Raw genomic sequence first — 26,496 nt, 5'->3', positions numbered from 1 at the left:
CATTTTTATGTGATTTTAGTGCAAACCAGCTATTAGATTTGAATCGGTTCAGTACATCCGTGAGACAAGAAAAAGCCTGCTTGTTTCATTATGCCATAAACTCAGGTTTTGTTCTGCAAAGCTGTATTTTTTATCGTAACATACTTCTGTTTAAATACAAACCTCCGTACCTGTTAAAGTACAAAACAGAATTATTTTAAGTTGTGTTCCTGATCTACCAAGACACCACCACACTTTAACTAATATGGATCCCTTCTGGACAGTCTACTACAATTTTTGTTAAGACTGATGAAAAAAAAAATCTGTAAACAGAGCCGTAGAACATATAAATATTGGAACATCAAGCATACAGTTACTACACAACAAAAACAGTGAGCTCTATATCAAGAAAAACATTTCCAGCATTTTAATGAAAATATAAAGTTTAAAAAAATCTGTTTATAAAAAAAAAACCATTTTGTTAAAACATTAGTTCATAGCATAACACTAGATGGTGATTTAACTTAGCACTGTTAGTAGGACACCTTTTTTAGTTAAAAGGTCATTTTGTCTCTCAGTTTGTTCCCATTCATCATCTTCTATTCCGCCATATACTTGGTACCTTTCATTTGGGCATTCCTCATAATAACTCCTGACATACTTCCCCACAAACCAGCCTTTGTACTCTTCTGGAGACTTGCATTCCAAACCATTGTAGTTAACATTGTAATGATGCTTTAGCCAATAGAACAAGTAGTGGATATGGTAGTCGCACCTCCATGGGTTTTCTCTGAGCCACAACTTTTTCAAAAAATACAAATCTTCCAGCACTCCATACTGGAAATTATAAAGATTATTGTCTGAGAGATCCAATTCTTGGAGATTCATGAGTCCTGAAAACGCAGCTGCCAAAATGACATGTAAAAACAATAGCATTACCAATTGTCTTATTTTACAAATTTACATGCAGTGCAAAAATATGGAAATTGGCTAAAACTATGTAGATAAATTATCTGATATATTATTATATATACGTAATACATTTTTATCGAGCGCTACAAACTTATGCCTACTAATTGGCAATGACGAGAGCTCCACTCGTCCATCCCTAATCCCATGCGGGTTTGTAGCGCTTGCTATGCTACTCTGATAAGGCGTGTTAACTTTTATAAGGCGTGTTAACGTTGATAAGACATGCTATTTGTCTTAGTGAATCAAGCCCTTAGTGTTTTGTAATATGGTTGTAGTTAATATCTACTTCTCAGTGACGTTTTTACACACTACTTGGGCATGATCTGACTGCATACTTGTTGAATATGCAATCAGGTGTATACCAAAAAAAGGTCAGTTCTATCATATAATGTACATTCTTACCTGGATCTATGGATTCCATTCCATTATTGCTTAAATTTAATATTTCCAGGCTTGGAACATCTACAAACTCTTTTGATTTTAGTCGTTTGATTTTATTGTTGGAAAGATCTAGTTTTATGATGTCTGGAGAAATGTCATATGGAACTTGCTGTAGTTCTGAAAGAATGGAAAGAACATCATTGCTTGTGGTTTTATCACTGTCACTTGATACAGATGTTACTTTCGTGTGTCATTCAGCAATACATTAAAAATCATGGAATTCTTCCACCCTATCATCAAACTCCATTATTACTGATATTGCATATACACTGATTCATTTGACAAATGTTGGTGTGGTTAGAAATGAATATGGATAAAGCAAAAGTTATTGAGCTCCAAGAGCTATGATGTATGGTACATAAGAGTGTGCAAAATGGCTCCTTTCACCTTGGCAAACAAAACCGTTCTGCTTAGCAGAGCGCATAGGACCGGATTGGTGCGGATGCGAGTGAATGCTATTAAGCAATAGGATTCATTCACATCAGTCCGTTTATAATGGATAAGTTCAGTGCTTTCCCGGGAAGCAGTTTGCAAGGATGGTTCCCGCACGATTTGTCCAGAACGACTGGATGCTACTGATGGCTTCGGAGGCCAGCAGAATCAATGCTAGCCTAGGAGAACAAATGGTGCCCATTGTCACTAGGTGTTTTTGTGCGTTTCACAAGATACTCACCTGCCGCCACCCATTCAGGTCCCTGCATGATATACCAATCCCGATGCCCAAGCAGAAGTATCAAAGACTCTCATTGGTTTGCAATAGACCAATGGGAATTCCCCCCCCCCCCCCCCCCGGGAGGATTCTCATTGGTTCACTAGTAGTGTACCAATGGTTCAAGAGCAGTGGACCAATGAAAATCCTCTGTGGGGAGAGACAATTCCCATTGGTCTATTGCAGACCAATGGGAGCCTTTGATACTTCTGCTGGGGCCTTCGGATTGGCATTTCCATCATGCAGGAACACGAATGGATGGCAGCAGTGGCAACTAAGGATGCAAATGGCTGACGGCGAGCGGGTTGCCAAACTGATCGGAAAACCGTATAAAACACTGCTGCACAGTGTAAGAAACGGATCAGTTTAAATGGAAAATGAAACCGTTTTTTTTTCATCCGGCCAGCGCTGCGTAATATGTTGGCGCTTTATAAATACAATAAATAAATAAAATAAATCTAGTGTGAAGCCAACCTAATACAGTGTACTTGCATAACTGTTAGAGCTCTGCTTTAAAATATTAGCATGTGATTGGCATTGTGCTTATTAACCCCCTTGGTGGTATGAAAAATACCGCCAGGGGGCAGCGCAGCAGTTTTTAAAAAAAATTTTTTTTTTTTAAATCATGTAGCGAGCCCAGGGCTCGCTACATGATAGCCGCTGCTCAGCGGCATCCCCCCAGCCCCGCCGATCGCCTCCGGCGATAGGCGATCAAGAAATCCCGTTCAAAGAACGGGATTTCCTGGAGGGCTTCCCCCGTCGCCATGGCGACGGGGCGGAATAACGTCACCGACGCCAGCGACGTCGGGACGTCATTGGGAGACCCGATCCACCCCTTGGCGCTGCCTGGCACTGATTGGCCAGGCAGCGCAGGGGTCTGGGGGGGGGGGGCCGCGCGCCGCACGGATAGCGGCGATCGGGCGCGCGGCGATCGGGGTGCTGGCGCAGCTAGCAAAGTGCTAGCTGCGTCCAGCAAAAAAAAAAAATTATGTAAATCGGCCCAGCAGGGCCTGAGCGGCACCCTCCGGCGGCTTACCCCGTGTCACACACGGGGTTACCGCCAAGGAGGTTAAACAATGGCCATTAAAATAACCATACCTCCCAACTTTTTGAGATATGAAAGGAGGCTTTAAGACAACACCCTGCCACCCCCCTAACCACACCCTGTCACACCCCTAGTCACTGATACCAGAAAGAATTTATAAGCAAATGACAACATTTTATAATTCAGACCACACCGGTCCTCTCTCTTTCATCATTAGTTGTCCTTCATTTTAACCTTTAAAAATATGAAATGTATGAATTTAAATGATAGAAATAACAGTTAGAGTGTATTAAACACATATTTCAGTAGACAACACATATCTTTACATAGATACAGTATTTACATGAGTCCTGAAAGAGGGACAAACAAGGAAGAAATAGGGACAGAGGGATTTAGTTCCCAAAGAGGCACTCTCCCCTGTAAAAGAAAGCTATGAACATACTGCCTGTGGAAAAGAGATTCTAGAGGCTATATGTGTAGTGTAGTTAAATCTGATTGTTTTTATTATACAGAGTTTCATATGTTATGGCTAATCTGCACTGCCTCCAGCTGTTACATGTCTTTATGCAATCTTTCTAGCTTTATTCTGTCTTTTGGCGGAAGAAGGACTCGAAAAGCTCACACGTCTGCTAGGCATCATGCTGTGTGATCCTTGTTTTGTCCCCTGTAGCTCAGCAATCCACAGGACTTTAGTCAGTGCAGCTGAAATGAAATCAGTAATTTGGATAGCTAAGACTAGCCTGAACATTACATATGGTCACAACCTCTTCAGAACATCATTCTATTTTCCGTAGCGGAGTTTTCCATATGAAAGAAGCGTCTTTTGAAGCATATCCAAGCTACATGCATTGGGAAATTTTATCAGTATACAGTTATTCACAGTGATCACTGAAAAGAAAGCAGTGTGACCTCTTGTATGGTGGTTTAACTCAACTTAAATTAAGCCTTAGTATTTTCCCTAAACGATGCCTGCAGAAACAGGTCCTGTGACCTCAGGCCAAAAGTGTGTCAATGCAGTAGTGGGTGCGGGCCTTTTCAGCACCTGCAGTTTAAAATAGTTTCATACTTACATCAGTAGGGGGAAGCCTTCAGAGGCTCTAGAGGCTTTCCTGATGTCCAGAACCTCTTCGCTACCTCCGCAGTAGCATGGAGCCACTCATATACAGAGAAAAAAAATCCATGCATAAGCAGCTCCATGTTACTGTGCAGGCACGGACCTTACTTTGCACCTGCAGTGTGGCTGCGCTTGTACATGGAGTAAAGCACGTCCGTAAGCAATATTCAATGCTAATGTCGTATATTGGTAAAGGGCTTCCAGCACAGAAATGGAGGGGCTTGGAGAGACAGGAAGCCTGCAGAAACCAGATATATACTGAAATTCAGCATCAAGAAGGGTGTGTTTATGTGTACACTTCATCACACAGAGAAGCAGAAAGAAGCGTGCTGTACCGTGACCCAGTTTATCCTCTGTAATCAGGTAAAAACTTAACAAGGAACTTAAAACCAGCATTGCATGGTTTCCTACTGTGAACTTTGCTTGTAAGTATAGTTCCTGATTGGTAGTAATAACCCTCCACTATGCTTACCCTGACTGGTGGCAGCCTGTAGTAGTTGTGGGGAGAGCCTGTCTGGGAAGTGATCAATAGCATTTATGTATGTCCCAGATTTCTTCTCTGCACTACCTTTTCAAATCCACTATGGGATTTGTGTTTTCCCTGAGACAGATGCTCAATTTAGAAGGTAGATTCACTCCAGGATTTGCTGTTCTCCCTGAAAAGGTGTTCAGGTGAAAATAAAAGGACGCTTAGTTAACCCCTAATCAGTGCTACTCTGAGAAACACATAGCTGTGCTGTACTGATAAATAAAGGTATATGAGCTTTGCGCAATACATTTGCTGGTGTTTTGCTTTTTTTATTTGGCCCAAACCATAGGTGTACTCACAGGAGAGAGGATTCTTACATTTAAGTTGTATTAGCGACTTGTCTTCAGATATACTGTTGAACACTGGCGTTGGTGAATCACAAAGAGGATCTACAGACTTGCTTTGCACTGTGCCTATCCCAGAAGGCAAAAAAAAGCTCCCACTTATCATCCCTTGTCTTACCGGCCTTTACTATCCTAAATGACTAGTCACCACTGTATTCACCTTTCATTCCTGGATGTCATTTTTAACATTTATGCTGCTGCTGATGCCTTGAGCAGCAAATCCCCTAAATAGGATCCTTGCTAATGCTATAATTCATGTATTGCCCTAGAGCTTCTCTGTCTGAATATTATTCTGTTCAATTACGTAAAGTATTAATTTACTACTGTGCATGTACTGTGTAGTGTATTAATAATGAAAAAACATCATACAGACCTTTCCTTCTGCAGTCCAAAGTTATTCTTGGGTAAAGATATGTATGACAAAGTGTTGAGTCCACAGATGGCCTTGCAGGCTTAGTTCCTTCTAGTGGTTTAGGCTTTCCATCTTCTTCTTGGCATATGAGTTGAGGTGTGATCTGCTTTAGTTTCTGATTTTTCAATTCTATTGGTGACTCACACTTGGCATAATTTCCAAAATTTCTGTTGCGTGGAATCTGCAGCAGAGTAACCAGAGATTCCAGCTCACAATTACAGTCCCAGGGATTGTCATAAATCCGCAGATAAGCGAGCCGAGGCATATGTATGAACACTTCTTCAGACACAGTCTTTAAGCGGTTATGTTGCAGTAAAAGAGTTGATAGTTTTTTCAGACCAAAAAAGGCCTGTTTCTCAATTTTCCTAATTTCATTTTGCTGCAAATCCAGACTCTTAAGATTCTGAAACTTAGAAAAGACATTATTCTTTAATATTCTTATCTGGTTTCTGGCCAGCATAATGTGTATGAGGTCTTCTGGCCAGTCTTGGGCAACAGATGTCTGCTTCCTCTCCTGACAGTCCAAGTATTTTTCATTAAGATGGGTGTAAGTATCACAGGGTAGTGCTGGAGCATACCGCTTCACAGTGCCTGAGAATTTCTTAGAGTTGTGAGGTTTGTCATTGTTTACCCGGTTATTTCTTCTTATCTTTCGAAATTCAGACATTTTGCAAAAGAGGAGTAACAACAGGAGGGTAACCACTTGCATCCTGACATCCAGCTGGTCCTGATTTCCTTGTACAATAATTAAATGCGTTTTTCTACACAATGTTCTCAGCTGGAATAGTGCTGTAAAACAAGGCAATGGAAATGTAAACTGTATTATTTACATACCGGTTATTAGCAAAATAACAGCAAAATACACACTTTAATTACTAGAAAACTGTAAGAATGATGCTTTTGATCAAAACAGCATAAGTATTACTGTTAATAACTTAACTGCTAGTGAAATGTTTTGGTATAAAGACTAATTCATATGGGTGATTCATTAATATATCAATAAATTAAAGGATTGCGCTGCCTCACAGTCCAGTTGCGATCACAGATTAATATCATAAAAACATGAACTACATGAAGTCCACCTGGCCAAAAATCGGTCAACAGTTCTCCCAGCCAGATGTAATCTTCTGATATAGGCTTCACCAGAGAAATCCCCCTACTATGGTGGCTGCCCTAACCCACAGACAGCACCAAACACTTATGTTACTTATAACCTCCAATCAAGGGATCTCCCAGGTAGGTCCTCAAAGGTCAGCTTCAGAAGTTATGCAACATAAAATTGAAACAAATCCTCATTGAGCAGGATGTATGCACCAGTTAGATAACCACCACCTATAGGTTAAGGGCTAATACACCATGCAATTATCAGGATCACCCACAGGATACTTGTGTGCCCAGCACCTACAGGGGCCATGTTCATCTTATATCTAGGCTGCCCCAAGGATAAGACAGCTAACACAGCTTTTGAGCGCGGTTCTGGTGCTGACATCTCCCCTGTCGTCTCCTGTTTGGTTTTGCAATACTCCACTCAATATATCATAGGATTTCTGCCCACTGAATAAATTCTCATAGTGTAGAACCATGAGTAGAACTTTATTATAAATAAGTACTACTCACAATTGTAGGTTATAATAGGCATATCAAATCTGAGGACGTCTCCTCCATTTCCAACGCATTGAAAACACCTCTGCCGGCCAAGCCATGCCCTACGCATTTCGTCATACGACTCATCAGCCCCTGATGATGATCTTAAAGATCTGATCTGCTGTGACATTCGTTGTTACCGCGCGTTGTGAAAAATTGTTGGAAAATTCATGTGGGTACAGGTTTGTACATGTTGAATTAGGTTGTGTTGTAGTCCCCAATGAGTTGAAATAACTTTGCCGACTAAGTGAAAGCCATCTGGAAGTCACCACAGCAGTGTGTCGAATGGGGAAACAAGTCCATTCACCAGTGTGCATTTACTCAAAGGTACCCTAGAAAGATAGCATTCCCCTTGCTGATATCCTTATGAAAACCTGAGGCCAGAGTTATACTGTGCTCTCTTAGGTTGAAAATACGGATTTGATAATTATAGGAGACTAGAGAAACCCTAAAAAGCTATGTTGTGTCTGGTGAAGGTAGATTTCTATATACAGTCATCCGATTTACTATTTTTAAGTTTGGTTTTCTTCATACAAGCCAAGTAATTTAGTTCTTTGAACCCTGCATAAGACATGATATATTATAGAAGAAAGTATGAAGGAACAGCACACTGCTGTACAGCTGCCAGCATGAAATGTTTCATTGCACTGATACAATCTGGAATCACTTTAGCAGGCCAGCCATGGGTTTAAATTATGGAGGAAAACTGCATTCCACAAAATGAGCACATTAAATGATGGCTAACATTAACATAACATGCAGTTAGGGTAAAATAACAGATGTAGGGCACAGCAAGCGTTATCATTTTTAGGGTTGCACAATTTGTTGAAAGTGAGCTCATTACTTAAAGTTATTAATTTTGTAATCCAACTAGGCAGATATCACTATATACGTTATCCTCAGAGCTAGTTCACACTTTGGCGCTTTTCAGTGCTTTGCTGATCGCCGGTGATGTTGTTAATGTACAGGGCAGATTGTAGACTAAATTGCACCCAGGGCGAGGGTGTAAAAATTGCAACCCTCCATGGAGCCAGGTATAGGTGCCCGCAGTATAGGTTAGCTAGGTCGTTGCACCCAGTATAGGTAGCCAGCTATAGGTCCCCCAGTATAGGTAGCCAGGCATAGGTGCCCCAGTATAGGTAGCCAGTTTAATTGCCCCGGTATAGGTTAGCCAGGTAGGTGCCTCCAGTGTAGGTAACCAATATAGTTGCCCCCAGTATAGGTTAGATAGGCAGGTGCCCCCGGTATTGATTACATAGATAGGTGCCCCCAGTATAGGTTAGCTAGGTGGGTGCTTCCAATATAGGTAGCCAGTATAGTTGCCCCCAGTATAGGTTAGATAGGTAGGTGCCCCCAGTATAGGTTAGCTAGGTAGGTGCCTCCAATATAGGTAGCCAGTATAGTTGCCAACAGTATAGGTTAGATAGGTAGGCGCCCACAGTATAGGTTAGATAGGTAGGCGCCCACAGTATAGGTTAGCTAGGTAGGTGCCTGCAGTATAGGTTAGAGCAAAGAGTAGAAAAAGCTGGGTCTCCACCTGGATTTTGCAATATTAGCTTAATTTATTAGTGGTAACATAGCCACAAAAAGCACACCGTTTCGGCACCCAGGCCTTTGTCAAATGAACATTCTTTAGTGGTTTTTAACGTTTTGTTTTTTAGTGGTGTGTGTGTTTTTTAAAGCCAAATTGTATTATTTGATTTACTGATTTATTATTGCATAGATGTTGTCTTAGGGTTATATGGTAATTAATAACATAACTCTTTTTTACTATACAGGTAGTCCACAGTTAACGATCAACATAGGGACTGTAGGTTTGTTCTTAACCTGAATCTGTCCATAAATTGAAATACTGTCCCATGTACCTCATTTATGCAGGGCTGTGGAGTCTGAGTCGGAGTCGTGGAGTCGGAGTCGTGGAGTCGGGCAATTTTGGGTGCCTGGAGTCGGAGTCGGGAAAAAATGCACCGACTCCGACTCCTAATGAATTTGTAACTGTAATTAAAATAGAAAATCTGATAAAATGTTCTATTTCTCAGATAATAGTCATTAAAAATAATGTATATATACAGTAATAGCTGTGCTTAGTCCACAAAAATGAAATAAACCAATCAAAATTAGTTACTTGTGCTGCTTCAATAAAGCAGTCCCCGTATTTTTAAGGTCAGATATACATATCTGATTGTGACTGTATATATGATGTGTACACAGGAATCTCTTATATATACTAAATAACATCTATGCTGTAAGAATAAAGCCTGATGTGTAGCTGTGTCACTAATAGAGATGGTCAATGAGATGGAAATAATTCTGCACTGATGCTGATTTAGGCAAATGTATGCACTCCCTTTGCTGATGAAATCAAATAATTTGATATGTTGTTAAAATTTGGTTTGGTGACTACAAATTAAAGGGTACCTGAGACGGATGGAAAGTAAAGTTTTATACATACGTGGGGCTTCCTCCAGCCCACTTCAGGCTAATCAGTCCCTCGCTGTCCTCCACCACCCGGATCTTCTGCTATGAGTCCTGGTAATTCAGCCAGTCAGCGCTGTCCGGCCGCATGCCGCTCCCACAGCCAGGAACATTCTGCACCTGCGCAATAGTGCTGCACAGGTGTAGTATGCTCCTGGCGGCGGAGTGTGTGCATGCGCACTACGCCCGACTGGCTCAAGTACCTGGACTCATAGCAGAAGATCCAGGTGGTGGAGGAGGACAACGAGGGACTGATTATCCTGAAGGCGGCTGGAGGAAGCCCCAGGTATGTATAAAACTTTAATTTCATCTGTCTCAGGTTTACTTTGTTACACAGTAGTACTATACTCTACATATGCACTCCCCACAGAGCTGCAGGGAATCCACTGAGAATGCTGTGCACATTGAACACAGAGGTGTTGTCTGTCACCCATAAACCTTGTTCAGATTGTGCATGAAGAATGTGTAATAGAGGAAGAATCTCCTCATTCCCCTGCACAGTACCTGCACATCATTCTTACATGTACCCACACTTACATTGCCTAGGGCCTGATAGATGTTCTTTGTTCCGGTTTGTACCTTTTACAAGTACTCTTACCAAGGACTAGTTTTAGTCTAAAGGGAATAAATATAGTAGTCTACATATCCTTCTCACTTCAGTTGTCTTGTAAAATTCCTAAGCGTTGGCAGTTAAGAGACGAATTTCATGTTACATACTTTTAATCAACAAAATTGTAATATGCAAATTAGAGGAGTCAAAGTCGAGGAGTCGGAGTCGGTGGAATCCTAAACTGAGGAGTCGGAGTCGGTGGATTTTTGGACCGACTCCACAGCCCTGCATTTATGCCCTCCTGTACCTCCAGTGTTTCCCTTCTGTGTCACCTCTGTTCTCTCATGCCTTGAGTGTCCCCTTCTGTGCCACTTGTGCCCCCCACTGTCACCACTGTCCCCCTGAGCCCTCAGCGTATTACAGAAAAATGTAATTTTCTCTTTGAATTTGTTTAAAAGCAGTAGAGTGTAGTGCCATGTTAGCCATCAGTAAAAGCAAGACGTTTTGAATCAGGATACCATACCATTTATTGACTAACTTAGACTGAAAAAAAAGGTAAACTTTTGGCTAATAAGCCTTCTTCAGACTTTGATCCTGTAAATAAACAAGTTTTTTTTTTAAATCGATTTTCTCAGAAACTACAAGGTCTTTTTGAAAAAAAAAAAGTTTTTGACTGGTTGCGACAGAATCAAATTTCATATTTTTGTGTCATTTGTAAGTCGAGTGTTAGTAAGCCAGGGACTACCTGCTTGAATATTGTTTACAAACTAATTTTTGTACATTTAACCACTTCCGGATACCGGGTGGTTTTGCTGATCGGTGCTGCGTGGGCTCTCCAGCCCGCAGCACCGATCAGCTAGCAGCCAGGCCGATCAGACTTCCCCCCTTTTTTCCCCACTAGGGGGATGTCCTGCTGGGGGGGTCTGATCGCCGCCGGCTGCTTGCACTTGCGGGGGGGCTCTCTTCAAAGCCCCCCTCCGCAGCGCTTCCTGGCCGCCTTCCCCTTCCCTCCCTCTACCTCCCCCTGTGAGCGGCGCAGGACGGAATTCCGTCCTGCGCCGGATAGGATAGGCTTCAGCCTATCAGGTGCCGGCGGTCCCCGGCCAATCAGAGGCCGGGGATCGCCGATCTCCGCCACGGCGCTGCTGCGCAGCAGCGCCGTATACATGTAAACACCGGGGAAGATCTTCCCCGTGTGTTTACATTTACCCTGCGAGCCACGATCGGAGGCTCGCAGGGTGTTCACGGAGACACCCTCCGTGAACTGACATGGAACGGCCGCTCATACGAGCGGCCGTTTCCATGCAATCCACTTCAGGATTCAGGGGCGTAGTTAAGCGTACGCCGAATCCTGAAGTGGTTAATGTTGGCAAATACATTTTCACTACACCCATATCATCTGCCCTATAATCTTCTTATAAATTCCTGTATTTCGTGAAGTAATTTTCCCCCTTCTCCCCACCATGATTCAGACACAGGCTATATTTAAATCGTATTCTCACCTACTGTCACTTTCTCTTCTACTCTTGCTTGCTGTTGTTGATATCTCCCCAAATCCACGTCCCTCTCTCACACTCTTCCCATCACCTCCTAAAACAATATCCTCTGTATCCCAACATTAAAATTCACACCCAGGAAATCTTATCAGTATTACTAATTTTCTCATCCTTTTTGTCCATATAACTGGGGCCCTGTGGAATGACCACTTGGCAAACAACAACCTTATACACATGTGCAACCTTTTTGGTTTTAATATTTTTCTTAAGTTTTAAAGTACCAAAATATTACAAAGTGAAACTGATTAACTAAATCAGAGAGATGACCGCTTTTCACAGAATTGAACTAAAATATACTTTGAAAGATAGTTCCTAGATTGTTATCATATAATAACATCAAGGCAGTAAAGTCAGGCTATAGATTCAGCTGTTCAGATCAATGTAGATAGCACAGTGTTACTCTCATATGTGTGGGGTATGAGAGAAAGGGAAGCTTGTCATCTCCCCTCCCACATTCCTGCTTCTCACTGATTGGCTGAGTGCAGTTCAGCGTGAAGCTGAAATACAATCTATGCCTGTGCGCTCATGTGTTTGCAAAGCAAGCTAGCTATGACAGTTCAGATTCTAGGGGAGAGAAAAAAGTAAGGGAGGAAATTACATCGGAATTGGCTTCAGTCAGAGAGAAAATTGCAAATGTCAGGGACAGGAAATGGTGTAGAAAATGGGGGAGATTAAAAGGAAGTGAAAGAAAAGTGAGATAAGAGAAAAAGGTTAAGCATGTGCAATGTGTATCTGTAATTCTCTTCCTTTGCCCCACTGACAAATGGCTAACTTACTCTGGCACTGTCTCTACTGTTGCACTGTAGAATGGAAGCTTAAAATTCATCCATGCTTCTAGATCTGGAAATAAACAAGGTGGTGGAGTTGTCTTTCTAGTCCTACCCGAGCACTGTTCTTTCAGCTATGGAAGACAATGGTGCAAATAAATCGATAACAATCACACCCACACCTACGTTTTTCTTTTGTCATTTGAGGTTCACTTAGTTCATGTACATGCACCTTTCCAGTCCTCTCTTTTCCTGTACTACATCTCTGCTGGCTGCCCTATGTCTTGTCTACTGACATTCCCACAACACAAACAACTTGTCTGCTAGTAAACTTATTTCATCTCTTCTTTTTGTCTTTCTTGAAACTCCTCTGCTGAAACTCACAGCAATGACCACACAACTTGGCTTTACTAGCCTACTTTTATAACTCGTCTTTATAACCTTGTGACACAGCCCTCTAAAATTCACCATTTGTTCATCCCTTTCTGCTTGCACTTAAATCTTGCAATCTGTACACATGCAGAAACCTTGATGATCACTTTCAGAATATACAGCCTGTGCTCACATTTAGGATGCCTCCTAAGTCCCTGCCATTCTGTAACCCTGTAACGTATCTCTCCCTCCCATTTTTTGGAAAAAGTTATCAATATGACTTGGGAGTTAGCTTACCTGGAGGGTGCTTTAGGCCTCCAGGGGGTGCAATACAGGCAGTGCAGTAAACACTCTCACCGCCTGGGTGCACCTCCTGCAGCAACACGCTAATTTAAAAAAAATGCAAGCAATGCAGAAATGTCAAGTGCTCTGTAACCAAGCAGGACCTGACTTATATAGGGCTGCAGGAAAGGCTTACAATATGTGGAATCTGTGGAACCAATGGTCTCCCTTTTTTACAGTTGAAGAGTATTAAATAGCTATTTTTCAGCTCCTGCCATGTTTGTGCTGGGGAAGCAATTACACATCATGTGCCTTGAATTTGGCTAAGAAGCCTTTTTCTGCAGCTCAATATGAGGTAGGTGCTGATTGGTTTCAGTGTTTGCCATTTCTCAATGCATTGTATGTATAGCTAAACTATATTTCCAATAATCCCATTTTTTACTTAGCAGCCTTGGAATATCACATGTGTGTCAGTTAAGTAGCAAGAAGTCCCATTATCAGGACTATTGCTGACAGAAATAAAATATCTTTTTATAAAACTGTTAGCCTAAAAAGAGAAATTTAAATTTACAACATTGGAGTCAGAAAAGTAAGAGGAAGCAGAAGATTGCAGTGTAATATAACTCAGTGAGAAGGGAGAATCCAGAAGACAGATATACACACAATATTTATGTTCATTCATGCTGATTGTCAAATGATCTGTATTGCCCCCCACCTCAGTTACAATAATAATCGCTATCTCGGATGGGGTACTGCTAAATATTTCAACTGAGTAACATGTAATATTGCAGACCTAACACCAGTTCATCAAGACCACTTCTGTGCAACATGACCTATGATAGATCTCTCTGGTCTGAATAATAGGAAAGCAAGGATTAGTTAACATACTGTATAAGGTATATCTTCATGTATAAAGTAACTAAAGAGCTATATGGTAGATTCAAAGCACTATGTATGGTTATACAATTCACCCGGCGATTTTTCATTTTTGACGTTTAAGTGTTGTCAAGTACTCTCATACTTTATAACACTTTGTTGGTTTAGAGTCCCTTTATCTAGTAAGAAGCATGTATATTGAGTAGGCACGGTGCTATGCTCTTATGATTGTTTGCTAAATATTGTATATGATAGCATGAGCCAAGGTTTTCCTCTGTCTCCTGTGTCTGTTTTCTCTCACAGCTGAGCAGAGGAGGACACAGAGGATGTATGATAGTAAACTGGCCTCTAAGGGAAGACTGCAGTATTTATTTTGGTTAAACTGTTCCTTATCATCAGGTTTCATGGGAAAAGTGTAATGATAAGTAACATGACACAGAAGAGGCTGCTCTGTGAAGTGATATTGTGAAGTCACAGCTGAACATTTTTCATGTTGTTTTTGCTTGTGAAAGTGTTCAGCTTCACAACTTTAATAATGATTGTTCATAGTTTGCCAACTTTGTTTCTATATGCTGTATTTGTAATTTTTAGTTAATGTGAAAATTCAAAAGCTATGCTCAATTTTATATACCGTATTTCCAAGCTTCTATCTAGCTTTAGCCTCGTGTGGATTCCTATTCTTGATACTGATTTTATATAACTGTCTTCGAAATAGTGCTGCTTTAGAGCTCTAAAGCCAAGCATTTCGCTATAATGAAAGCATGGTCTCCAAGTAACCCTGTTGTTGTGGATAACTTCATTTCATTTACCCCATGACACTTAATAGCTTTATCAAAATTTGATGTAATGAACTGTCTGTAAAGTAAACCATGTGGTAGAGCCCTATTGTCTGTAGGACCTCTTAAATAGTATTTACTGATGATCGATTAGCATAGTGGGTGCAAATCTTCCTCTGCAGTTCAAAACACAGTTGCAACTTTAATTGGATATTCCCTCCACTCATAGCTGGCAGTTGTATTACTCTGACTGGCAGCTCTCAGTGTTTATATCGTCATGCAGCTGTGAGCTGCCAGAGTCATACATTAGCTTGCTATGACTCAAGGTTTGTGCAATCTCAGTACAATAGTAAGCTCAGTTTGGAAAACAGAAAAGAGCTACGGTAGATCCAGAGTCCAATTTTTTAAAAGAAATCCTACACAAGCTGCTAGATATCATGGTTGCAAGACAGTGTAAACTCTTCAGAACAGTTTTTTTTCAAGCTGCTTGTTTCTGGATCCTGTTTAAACTAAACGGAATTTCAGACATTAATTTTGCATTAAAATAGTAACATTCAGTTATTTTGTATAAGTAATTCAGTAATTTTGGATAAAAGGAATGTATTTATAATTCAGCCATATCTATAGAGTAACCTCCCCCCTCCCCCCCCCCCCCCCAGCTCCCACTTCTAGTCTCATAGTAACCTTCCTCCCCGACCTATGTCTGACTCAGGCCAATTTCTTCAATCTGAAATGTATCTTAACTCTTTACTAACTACAACTTACTAATGATGAGAAAAAGAGAGATCACCAAGTGCCCAATATAGTGTAGTATGTACTGGTAATGTATAATTGGAAGAGTAATAATATTAATTTAATACTCACAAACCAGGGTTACCAATTAGGCAACCACTGTCAAAGCAGGTGGGGAGTGTAACGATCGGTGAAGCACAGAGAGGATCTGATTACCAGTGATCTGCAGAATCACTGGGAATACAGATGTATACCAGATTATACGTGATCTGCAGTATCACTGATAATCCGATATACTAGCTAACCTCTGTTCACCTGAGTAGAGTGTAGTGTTTGGTGTAACACTTTGAGGACTAGGCCTCAGTGCAGCAAGGAGTACTGCACAGATTCCTTCCGCAGACCTGAGCTCTCCAAGACGGGAGGAGTCAGACTGACAGTAGGAAGGACAGACTGAAAGTAACCTTCAGGAGGAAGGATCACTAACAGAGCGAGGAACCGCCTCTAACAGTAAGGTTGGTTCTCGAGGTCGGACAAGCCAGGTCGTACACACACGGACAGATAAAGTACAAGATCAGAAGGCAAAGGCGGAGTCAAAGTACAGGCAGGGTTCAGCAACGGGGTATCAGATATATCGGGGTACAAAATCAGGAGGCAGAAGCAGAGTCAAGGAACGAGCCGGGGTTCGGCAACAGAGTATCAGAAATATCGAGGTGCAAGATAAGAGTTCAGGAGGATAGTCAAGGCAGGCAAAAGTCATAACAGATAATCACAATCAAACTAGTACTTTAGCTATCAACAGAATCTAGCTAAGTGTAGGATTACAGCTCCAGCTGGTCCCGGCACACTTGCGGATCTGACTACGGATCTGGGTGCTCCCACGTATGTGATCGCACGCCAGACAAAGAGCAAGTGAACAACCAGCAGTATATATACTCTAGGACCTTTCCAGGACCTCCCTAATTGCTGGTCCAATGAGAGCAGTGGAATTTGTCAGCTGACCCAGCTGGTCAGCCGACTCCCTTCTAACTGCTATTTAAACTCTGCCTCTGTGCTCGCGCGCGTGTAAGTCTGAATCTTGGTGGACTATCAGTCCCAGCCACACCAGCACTGTCATGCAATGTATCTAATGCGGGGGCCGCCTCTGATGCGGATTCCGCCGTTACCAATGCGGATTCCGCCGCACTGCCTATGCGGCATGCGGCGTTTTTTCCGCGTTGTGACGCCATGCTGGACGCGGAAACAGCCGCCTCACCTCGAGAGACGGCGGCCTTTCCGCGTTTCCTTACAGGGAGATTGACCTGACCCCACTCAGGATTAAAAAGTCGCTCTCTGTAGTAGAAGGAAGGGTACAACCCTCCACCAAGGGTGGACTCGATGTAGATAATAGGATACCAGAGGCGCCAACAGGATAAAGAAACACTAAAAGAGCTTAAAAACCAATCTTGGTAATAGAGGAGGCAGTGGTGGACTTACCTCCTCCAAGCAGAACATACGACTGTGGATTTTCAGTCAAAACCATTTTATTGGATAACAATAACAGTTAGGAGTAAACAGCATCTGCCAGTATCATCAACACAGAGGCACTCAGTGTTGATGATACTGGCAGATGTTGTTTACTCCTAACTGTTATTGCCTGATGAAGCGGGTTTGTACCCCGCGAAACACGTTGCACTTTATTTGGAGTATCCAATAAAATTGTTTTGACTGAAAATCCACAGTCGTATGTTCTGCCTCCTCTATTACCAAGATTGGTTTTTAAGCTCTTTTAGTGTTTTTTTATCCTGTTGGCGCCTCTGTTATCCTATTATCTACAACTTTACTAATATTCTAACCAAATGTTGTGCTTAATCATAACCCCTTTCTTTCTCAAATTCCTAACTAAAGTAGAAAATATAGACACTCTATAACTTTTCAGACAGTTGTTGCCCCATCCAATAGTGATTATTTTACTGTTTATTGACTTTCTCTTTCAAAATCCGTTTAACTTATAATGTAAAGTTGTGAACAAATATAACACTAAGGGCCCTTTTAAACTTAATCAGTTGGTATGCGTTAGTGTGCATTTTTTCCATAGCAGTGCATTATGAAAAAGATTTCTTAAAACGCATATAGTAGGAACTGAGCCATAGGAAAACATGGGCAATACTTTGAAAATCAGTTTTCAGTTATAACTGAGAGCAACTGATTAAGTGTAAAATGGGCCTAACACTGCTGAATGCTGGTGATCTAATTTCTGGCAGTCTACAGTGCATTTCTAGATAACACCTTGTGAAATGCATGTGTTCCATAGCAGTAGGCTGTTTATAAACTGACTTCAACCAGGAAATTGGTAGGAAGGTTATTAAAGAGGAACTCCAGTGAACATAATGTAATAAAAAAAGTGCTTCATTTTTACAATAATTATGTATAAATGATTTAGTCAGTGTTTGCCCATTGTAAATTATTTCCTCTCCCTGATTTACATTCTGACATTTACCACATTGTGACATTTTTACTGCTGGCAGGTGATGTCAGTGACAGCAGATGTTGCTTGCTTTTTTGGCAGTTGGAAACAGCTGTAAACAGTAAAACAGGTGTTTTTTCCCACAATGCAATAAGGTTCACAGACAGGAAACTGCCAGGACCATGGTCCTCACAGTTTCCTGTGGTAGGGGTTTTACCACAATATCAGCCATACAGAGCCCCCTGATGATCCGTGTGTGAAAAGGAATAGATTTCTTATGTAAAAGGGGGTATCAGCCGAACACGCTGAAACCAGTGCAGGAGATTTGGGAGCAACCGGTGCCACCATAGGCCGTAATAGGAATTACGGCTATAGCAGGCACAGGGAGTAACTTCAGCGCCGTCATAAGACAGAGCTGAAGTTACTTTTAAAACATAATAATTCGGCTTCCAGCAGTTGCTGGAAGCTGAATTATTTAATTCCCCACTATCCGTGGCGGCCTGGAGGGGGAATAGTATTTAATACGTCCGGGACTTGTGCGGCAGCAGGATCAGCCATGTACCGGGTGAATCCTGCGCCCAAGTCTCCAGCGCCGTTATCTCTCGTACGCGTATCAGCTACTGATTGGGATGAAGTTCAATTCTTGGTCACGGTTTCTCTTTAAGGCCAGTACACAGTGATTCCGCTATATAACATATATAACATATTTACAAATGAGTCCTATACAGACATGTTCTCTGGCTACAGCCTGACAGCCTGTCCTGTTGAAAGGGGGCAACAAGTGGTGGCTTAGAGGCAGCTGATTAGGTGAGGCTGAACAGCAGTGGTCGTTCATATTTTGTGTACAATTAACATCCTCAATATCTGTACTGGAGCTGGATTTTTTCTCGAGATCCAGAATGATCTTTGATGAAAATATAGCATTTGTAACTCTAGTTATTTGAACAAAGAAGGAGAATGAGTCTGTTTGTAGCTTTAGATGATTCATAAAATACTTGAAATAGAGTGTTTTGGGGGGAAAAAAAGTTTACAAGTTTTTGGTGAAACAGCAAAATTAGGACTAGAATAACTGAAAATAAAATCATTTTCAGCTGGCTTTAGCATGTGTACAATTAAGGGTGTCCTAGCAGAAAACAGAAATGATTTTTATGTCTTACATCAGACTTTAAAGAATGTTTACCCAATGCTGAATGAAAAGCAGCTGGAGAAAGCTGAAACCTGATTAATGAGGATATCCTTGCAGAAAGGGCAGATCCCGATAACTTGAGTAACATTCAGATTGCCTGCAAAGCTAAGAAAACAACTCCAGCCAAATATATATATAGAATGCTGTGCCAGCGGTACACTGTGCCAGTGCAAATGCCAGTTGTTTATTTGAATGGCAATGCCTCTGCTGTAAACTAAAATTGTGCACCGCAGTGTGTTGTGTGTTTGTGCGGCAACAAAAGGAGTGAGAACTGTCCCGTACAAGCAATGGGACTGTATGGGTCTAGTCTGCTGTATCTGTTATACATTTCATTTAAACGCGCTATTCAAAGTTCCACATGGCAAAGCAGAGCTACAAGTCAGCAGTCAAGGCATTAACTATGGATCTGAGGTGTCTAAAGTCTTCATAGGCACAAAGAAAATTATGTTGGCCAACTCATAATGGGTGGGTTATTAAACCAGATTTCACTGGCAACTATGCCTGAATATTTCAGGATTTAAAAAAAAGAGATTAGTAGCGAAAGAAGGATGCGAGGAGTCCTTAAAAGACAACTGTAGAGAGAGGTATATGGAGGCTGCCATATTTATTTCCTTTTAAACAATAGCAGTTGGCTGGCAGGCCTGCTGATTTATTTGGCTGCAGTAGTGTCTGAATCACACCAGAAACAAGCCTGTAGCTAATCTTGTCAGGGCTTACAATAATGTCCAAAACACCTGATCTACTGCATGCTTGTTTAGGGTCTATAGCTAAAAGTATTAGAGGCAGTGGATCAGCAGGATAGCCAGGCAACCGGTATTGCTCAAAAGGAAATAACTATGGCAGCCTCCATATCCTTCCATATCCTTGCTTCAGTTGTCCTTTAATGAACTTTTACTTGGTGGAAGCCAAACCAGGAGTTACAGCATACATTTTCCCCATGGAGCAATAATCTATTAATATGAAAGTATGGGAAGACTTTGAAGAATGTGATATAAGCATACACTTTTTTGTAAATATTCATGCTTCTTTTTCAGGAGAGTGTAAAAATCTGCAGGATCTAAACGTGTCGGAATGCCAAAGCTTAAATGTAAGTGAATATGTCTGCATTATTCGAAACTGCTACAAATTTCAAGATATACTGATCAAAAAATGAAGGCCCCTTGCACACTGGATGCCAGGTGTTGCACTGCGGTATTCTCCCCCGCCACAGCTTGTTGCAAAGGAACACGCAAGTCTGTGGAGACTCGCATAGTGGATGCGATGCAATGGAAGAATACAAATCGCTGCAATGCGGTTGCAAAGTCTGCAGTGTGTTACCGCATGAACCGTGCCTACCACTCAGATCATGTAGTAATGCAAGTCAATGGGTGACTCAGTCAGTGTGAATGGCGGGAAGTTGGTGCTGCACCGTACGCATGCATGGACTTACAGGAATCCCAGTGATGTGCTTCCTGCCCAGCAGGGAGTACATCACTGAGCGGGGGGTGGCCATATGCATATGACCCTGTTGTTGCACCATGGCCCAGGATCATATGAAGATGGATTTAGGTGGTGCGGTGATGCTGTAGCAGGCTCCCCAATGCGTGATCACCACACTTTTTAGGTGTGCAACTGGCCCTAAAAAACACTGATATGCACTAAGTAATGTTGTAGGAACAAAATTATGCCACATCGTTTGATGGAAATTAAAATGATCAGCTGACAGAGGGCTGAACTCTAAGACATCCTAAATCAAAGTGAATAAGTGATGTGGCAGGCTAGTCCAGTTTCTTGAAATGTCATTTTAGCAAATATAAATAGTACTAAGTAGTTTGTATGCATGCCTGACAATGTTGGAGCATCCTCCTAACGAGATGACGGATGGTGTACTGGCAGATCTCCTTCCAGATTTGGACCAGGGTGTCACTGAGCTCCTAGACAGTCTGAGGTGCAACCTGATAGTGTTATATAGACAGAGGCATAATACCTCAGAGCTGTTCTATTCTGTTGAATTGAGATCAGGCGAGCATGGGGGCCAGTCAATAGTAATGGTATCAATTCCTTCATTCTTCAGGAACTGCCTACAAGCACATGTCACATGAGGCCATGTGGGCCAGTGTGGGGTTTGACAATGGGTCTAAGATTTTCCTCCAGATACATGGCAATCAAGGTGCCTTAGCATGTAGAGGTCTTAGCAGCTCTCCCTGGATATGCCTCTCAGACCATCACTGACCCACCACTAAACTGGTCATACTGAATGATGTTTAACCTAACTGAGAACAGTGTAGGGAATGGAAGAGAACTGCAGTGATGCACTGGAAAGAAATACAGTGGCCATGACTGTCTTGCACCTGTATTTTCACAGTTGCGTTCTATCTTCCTGTGCTTTTTAAGGAAAAAGTACTTAAAATGTACCTGAGATGGTCCACTGTGCCTAAGTTATACTTACCTGTGGCTTCCTCCAGCCCCATGAGGACCATGGGCTCTCCTTGCCATCCTTCCCGGCTGCTCCATTGTTCCAGGATTGCTTCTGGTATCTTTTAAAGTCGGGACCAGTCATGCTGTTCTGCATCCCCTGCCCGCACGTTCCCCTATTCCGCTCCTGTGGCCGATGCAGTACACCTGCGCAGATGCAGAACAATCCCAGATGCGGAAGCATGATGGGGTGCACACAGCCAAGTCGTGCATGCGCAGAAGAGCACAACCAACCGTTTTATTGGGGAGAATTAGAAGATAGAGGAGCAACCGGAGAGGATAGTGAGGGAGGCCTACGCACCTCATGGGGCTGGAGGAAGCCCCAGTAGGTATAAATATATCCTGTAGTCCCATCTGAGGTTTCCTTTAATTAGAGCATGTTGAAACAAAAGGTACAGGTACTGTGTGCAGGGACATGTGGTGTTCTTTTTTTTTTTTTTTTTGTATTTGTTTTTGTTTTTTTTTACGAATATCTGCAGGCAAGTTTAAAAAGATTAAGGAAATAAAATATGACTGTGCTGTGCCCACACATCCAAAACCTTAAACTGTTATGTGACCATAAACAGAGTAAGTACTTGTAGTTTGTTTTTTTTGTTTTTTTTTCTTACGCTGTATTCAGTGTCACTGTTTGAAATTACTGCTGTAATTTGCTTCCTGGCCTTTTTGCTGAAGCCATTTAGGATAATGAGGGCTGCATCATCAGTTGTAACAGACTTTGCTTCCCTTGCTTAGAACAAACCTTCAAGGCCCTTTCACACCGAGGCGGTGCGGTATCTTTACTGCACCTCACTGCTGTGCAATGAAAGTTTATGGAGACTTTCACACTGCAACGTTACCGCGACGGATGTGAGGTTTTCGCTGCATCCCTGATGCAGGTCAAGAACTACGTTAACGCTGTAGTGATGCGTTGACTTGCAGCAATCTGTGTCATCCCAGAAGTCATGTTAGTCTATGGCAACACGTGGATTTAAAAAATAAATTACCAACGCGGCGTGTATGCGTGCAAATCTATTTAAACAATATACTTCTGCAAACCCAAAGCAAGAGTGCGTCACTTCCTGCTTGGCCGGTGGCCAACAAGGAACACCGCGCAGTAGTGCAGTGTTCCCCGAAGGCCTGTTGTTGGTGGTGCGTCGGGTGTGACGTACCGCATTGCTAATGCTGGTTTGTAGTGTGAAACCAGCCTCACTCACTTGTGCCTATCTCTGCTATGATCTATGTGTCTAAATGGTTTCATGTTGCACCATGTTCTTTCATCCAGAGCTCTCTTTTATGGAGGCTGCCTTCTTGATCCTCGCAAATTTAAAATTTTTAAGTGACATCTGACACTTGTTTCAGAAATAAAAGGGGCATTTCTGCCTCTGAGCTCTCCTGGCAAGTGTTTGTTTACACCAGAGAGTCAGAACAAGGTCAAAAGGGCAACAGGGTTGTCAACTCTTCTTTGTAGTTCCAAGATGATGCTCTCCTGCTCTTTGCTTGGGGATCAGCCCCTTCTAGATCGAGATCTTCCAGACAGTTGGAAGGTCCAGAATTGGGAATGGAGCAACTTGTGGGAAACAAGTAGAGTTTACGGCTACACAAATTTGACAATATGTCTCTTCACCACAGTACACATACAGATACAGTATTTATTTTTACGTCTGCATTATTAATATCAGGGGCATAATTACAACTCAATCATGGGGCCCCCAACATTCACAGCTTTTCTATCTGCCCCCTTGTTGACCCCCCAGCCTGAGAGCTGCCCACACGCCATGGGCCAAGTAACCGGTGTGGACATCAGGATTTTCCACCCATAACAAGTGTAGCCTCCCCATGGCCCCTGGGCCCTCCTATGGTTGCAGGGATGTCACCCATATACAGTAGCTACACATCTGAATCACATCACTTTCTGAATTGACAGCTTTCAGTTGACTTATTGGCTTCAATATTTATGCCAAGTTTATGATGAATGAAATTTACATTTCTTTAATGTATCCAGGATGAAGCATTGAGAGTTATCTGTGAAGGATGCCCAGCATTACTTTATCTCAATCTGTCACACACCAACATAACTAATGCCACTCTACGGGTTATGTCAAGGTAAGTCTTCTTTAATAAAAATGCCAACTGCCCAATGTAACCAATGAAAATAGTCTTGACCTGTCCTGTAGTTCCTAAAGACCTAAGTATCATGTGTGCTCAGTTGTTATTTTCTTTCATTCCCACCATCTCTAGTTATGATCTGGAATGGTGGCTGGTCTGTCATGGGTGTCACCACCACAAACAACTGCAACAGCAAATCACTAGCAGCAGTTAATGATTTCTGTGTGATAAAATCTTTACTGTCTTATTAGATATTAATTCTGTTATGCCTTACAGTATATTCACATTCTACTACTGCAGAACATGTAACATGTCTATTTTGCTCCAACTGTAACAGTTATCCAGCATGGAAGTAGAACCCTGCCACAGTTATAGTTTACTCCTCAAGGAGTGCAGTCATTTCTCATATTTCACATGTGGAGCATCATGTCATGGGTTTTGCAGTGGAATATTTCTAGTTAGCTCCCTTTCCCACTGATTCACTGACTTCAGAGATGCCTGTACTATATGCAACTGATCTGTAAACCCATTGTTTACATTTTCAAATAGTGCTCCTGCCAACAGCTGAGGTTTTTGATGCTGTTTCAATCCTAAAAAACAATCAGTGCCACTTGTTTTCACTAGCCTATTTACCTGAATAGAGGACTTTGTTACTCTCAGAAACCATTTATGAGGGTGGGAATTAATTTTTATTATGTGCAATAAATTGGTATACTTATAGCATTCATTGATGAAGTCCAAATAGACTGCCATTTAGGGCTCGTTTCCACTATCGTGAATCTGCATGCGTCCAACGCATGCAGATTCGCACATGTAATGCAAGTGAATGGACCTGTTTCCACTGTAGCGTTTGCGTGGTGCGTTTTTATGAGCGGTGAAAAAACGCACAAAAGAGCCAACGAATTTGCCTGCTAGTGGAATGCATGCGAATCGCCACTAATGTATTTAATAGGGAAATCGCATTCGTTTTTTTTACGCGTTATTTTACGCGATTACGCATGTGATTCCGCATAGGAACCAATGTAAATTAACACAGGCAGTGACATGGTTAAAAACGCACATAGCCTAACCTATGCGAAATCGCATGCGTAATCGCGTAAAATAACGCGTAAAAAAACGCACCTGCATGCGATTTCTTCTGCGGTGGAATCCAGGCGATTCCGCACCGCTACAGTGGAAACGAGCCCTAACTCTATTGGAAGACCCTGCTGCATCGTAACCACTCCTTTCTATCTCTAACAGTTTATTTAAACCTTAAGTAAATATTAAATGTTCCAATAAGCAGCAAAATGGTACTATTTTATAGGATGTAGCATGCCAAAAATAACACTGATGCCATTTGGCCAGGATAGGTACTCCACGTGAATGAAAAGGCAAGCAATGTTTATGAAAGCTTTCAGTGGAAAAACCTCTGGATGTTGTTATGAAACTGCTAGCTAAATGTTTTTATAAAATACCCTTCTGCAGATTAATGTCCTCTATAGCCTGTATGAATGAGTCAGTTGTTCTCATGGAAAATCCGGCTAACAATATTGTACAAACATATTTTTTTGCCATTTGGTGGCAGTGTTGTATTAGGACAGATGCACTGTGGCCAGGCACCTCACCATGCAGGTCATACTCACAGCAACCTACAGCATCTGCAAGTTACTGCAGTGCTTTCAAGATATTAAGCAGAATTAACAAAAAAAACAACAATTTCAAATATTTGAATGAAAGCCCTATATTAACATGGCAGGGTGGAAACCATGCACTTGCAAACTAGAGCCATATTACAGTTGTTACATATACCTAGAGTTGAAAATATATACATTCATTAATTCACCTACAGCAATGTGCAATAGAATTGTGGTAGGCATGGGGATTTGCTATGTCTCCCCAGTAAGGTTATTGATTTTGCACTCAGGCTGCTATTGCATTAGCACAGGGTGCAGGCTGAGTCACAGATATGTGGATTGAGGTGTATTGGCAGGGCTTTGCAGGGAAACGTGCTCTGTCTTGACTCACGTAGCGCTGGATCCCCTGGCACAGAAGGTGCTTATGCAGAAAACATACAAGCTCTTGGCTGGTTAGTTACTGTTAAGTTTAGTCATATGTGCTGCAATACAAATGACTACTACTTATTGTGAAGCTGTTGTGTTCCTTCCCATAATAACCTATTTTACAATGCATACATGCAAACTTTGCTTTCTGCTGCATTTTTATACAAAGTCTGTTAACAAAGTATTGTTTGTACCAAGCTAAGTTAGACCGTATGAGCTAATTATTTCTCTTTTGCCTCTCATTGTGCAGCGCAAGTCATTTTTCTGTGCAGTTACAATTGTACCTCCTTGAGAGAGGATGCAATGCACGAATAAAATTGTTCCAGTGTTTAAAACAAGTTTTCATTCTCTTTCTCTAGAAAAAGGGGTCTGTTTCATCATACACTAATCCTGTTTCTACCTCTGTCATGTTTTCTCACCACTAGATACCTGCTTAATCTTCAATATCTGAGTTTAGCCTACAGCAGAAAATTTACGGACAAAGGTTTACAGTACCTGGGATCTGGAAAGGGCTGTCACAAGATCATCTACTTAGATCTGTCTGGCTGCACTCAGGTTGGTCCTCTGCCTTTCTTTGTCATGCAGGCAGAAAGGGAATCCTTGGAGGGAGAAGCTGTGCTTTGCTCTCATTGTGCATCCAGCTAGTTCTGGTCCTTCAGGAAACTCCAGTGGTTTAAAATTACAAGTCTGCAGCTGCTTACACTCTTCTTA

General features: G+C 41.8%; 2 protein-coding genes across 4 annotated transcripts in view; one reads left to right on the top strand and one right to left on the bottom strand.

Moving 5' to 3' along the window:
• Positions 1-26,496, top strand: part of FBXL13 (F-box and leucine rich repeat protein 13) — a 227,738-nt gene that overhangs the window by 92,103 nt on the left and 109,139 nt on the right. For all 3 annotated transcript variants that reach the window (XM_068276222.1, XM_068276221.1, XM_068276220.1), the window contains exons 10-12: positions 20,239-20,291; positions 23,640-23,740; positions 26,211-26,340. In XM_068276222.1, the coding sequence (XP_068132323.1) occupies positions 20,239-20,291; positions 23,640-23,740; positions 26,211-26,340 (284 nt within the window). The remainder of the gene's footprint in view (positions 1-20,238; positions 20,292-23,639; positions 23,741-26,210; positions 26,341-26,496) is intronic.
• On the bottom strand, positions 384-26,496 carry LRRC17 (leucine rich repeat containing 17). The gene is made up of 4 exons (XM_068276223.1): positions 26,281-26,496; positions 5,507-6,334; positions 1,354-1,509; positions 384-884 (listed from the first exon to the last, which is right to left on the bottom strand). The coding sequence occupies exons 2-4, from the start codon at positions 6,252-6,254 to the stop codon at positions 499-501; spliced, it is 1,290 nt and encodes a 429-aa protein (XP_068132324.1). The 5' UTR covers positions 6,255-6,334; positions 26,281-26,496; the 3' UTR covers positions 384-498.

The sequence above is a fragment of the Hyperolius riggenbachi genome, chromosome 3, assembly GCF_040937935.1.
Source record: "Hyperolius riggenbachi isolate aHypRig1 chromosome 3, aHypRig1.pri, whole genome shotgun sequence".
NCBI classification, from domain to species: Eukaryota; Metazoa; Chordata; class Amphibia; order Anura; family Hyperoliidae; genus Hyperolius; species Hyperolius riggenbachi.
This window is presented reverse-complemented; position numbering and strand designations above follow the sequence as displayed.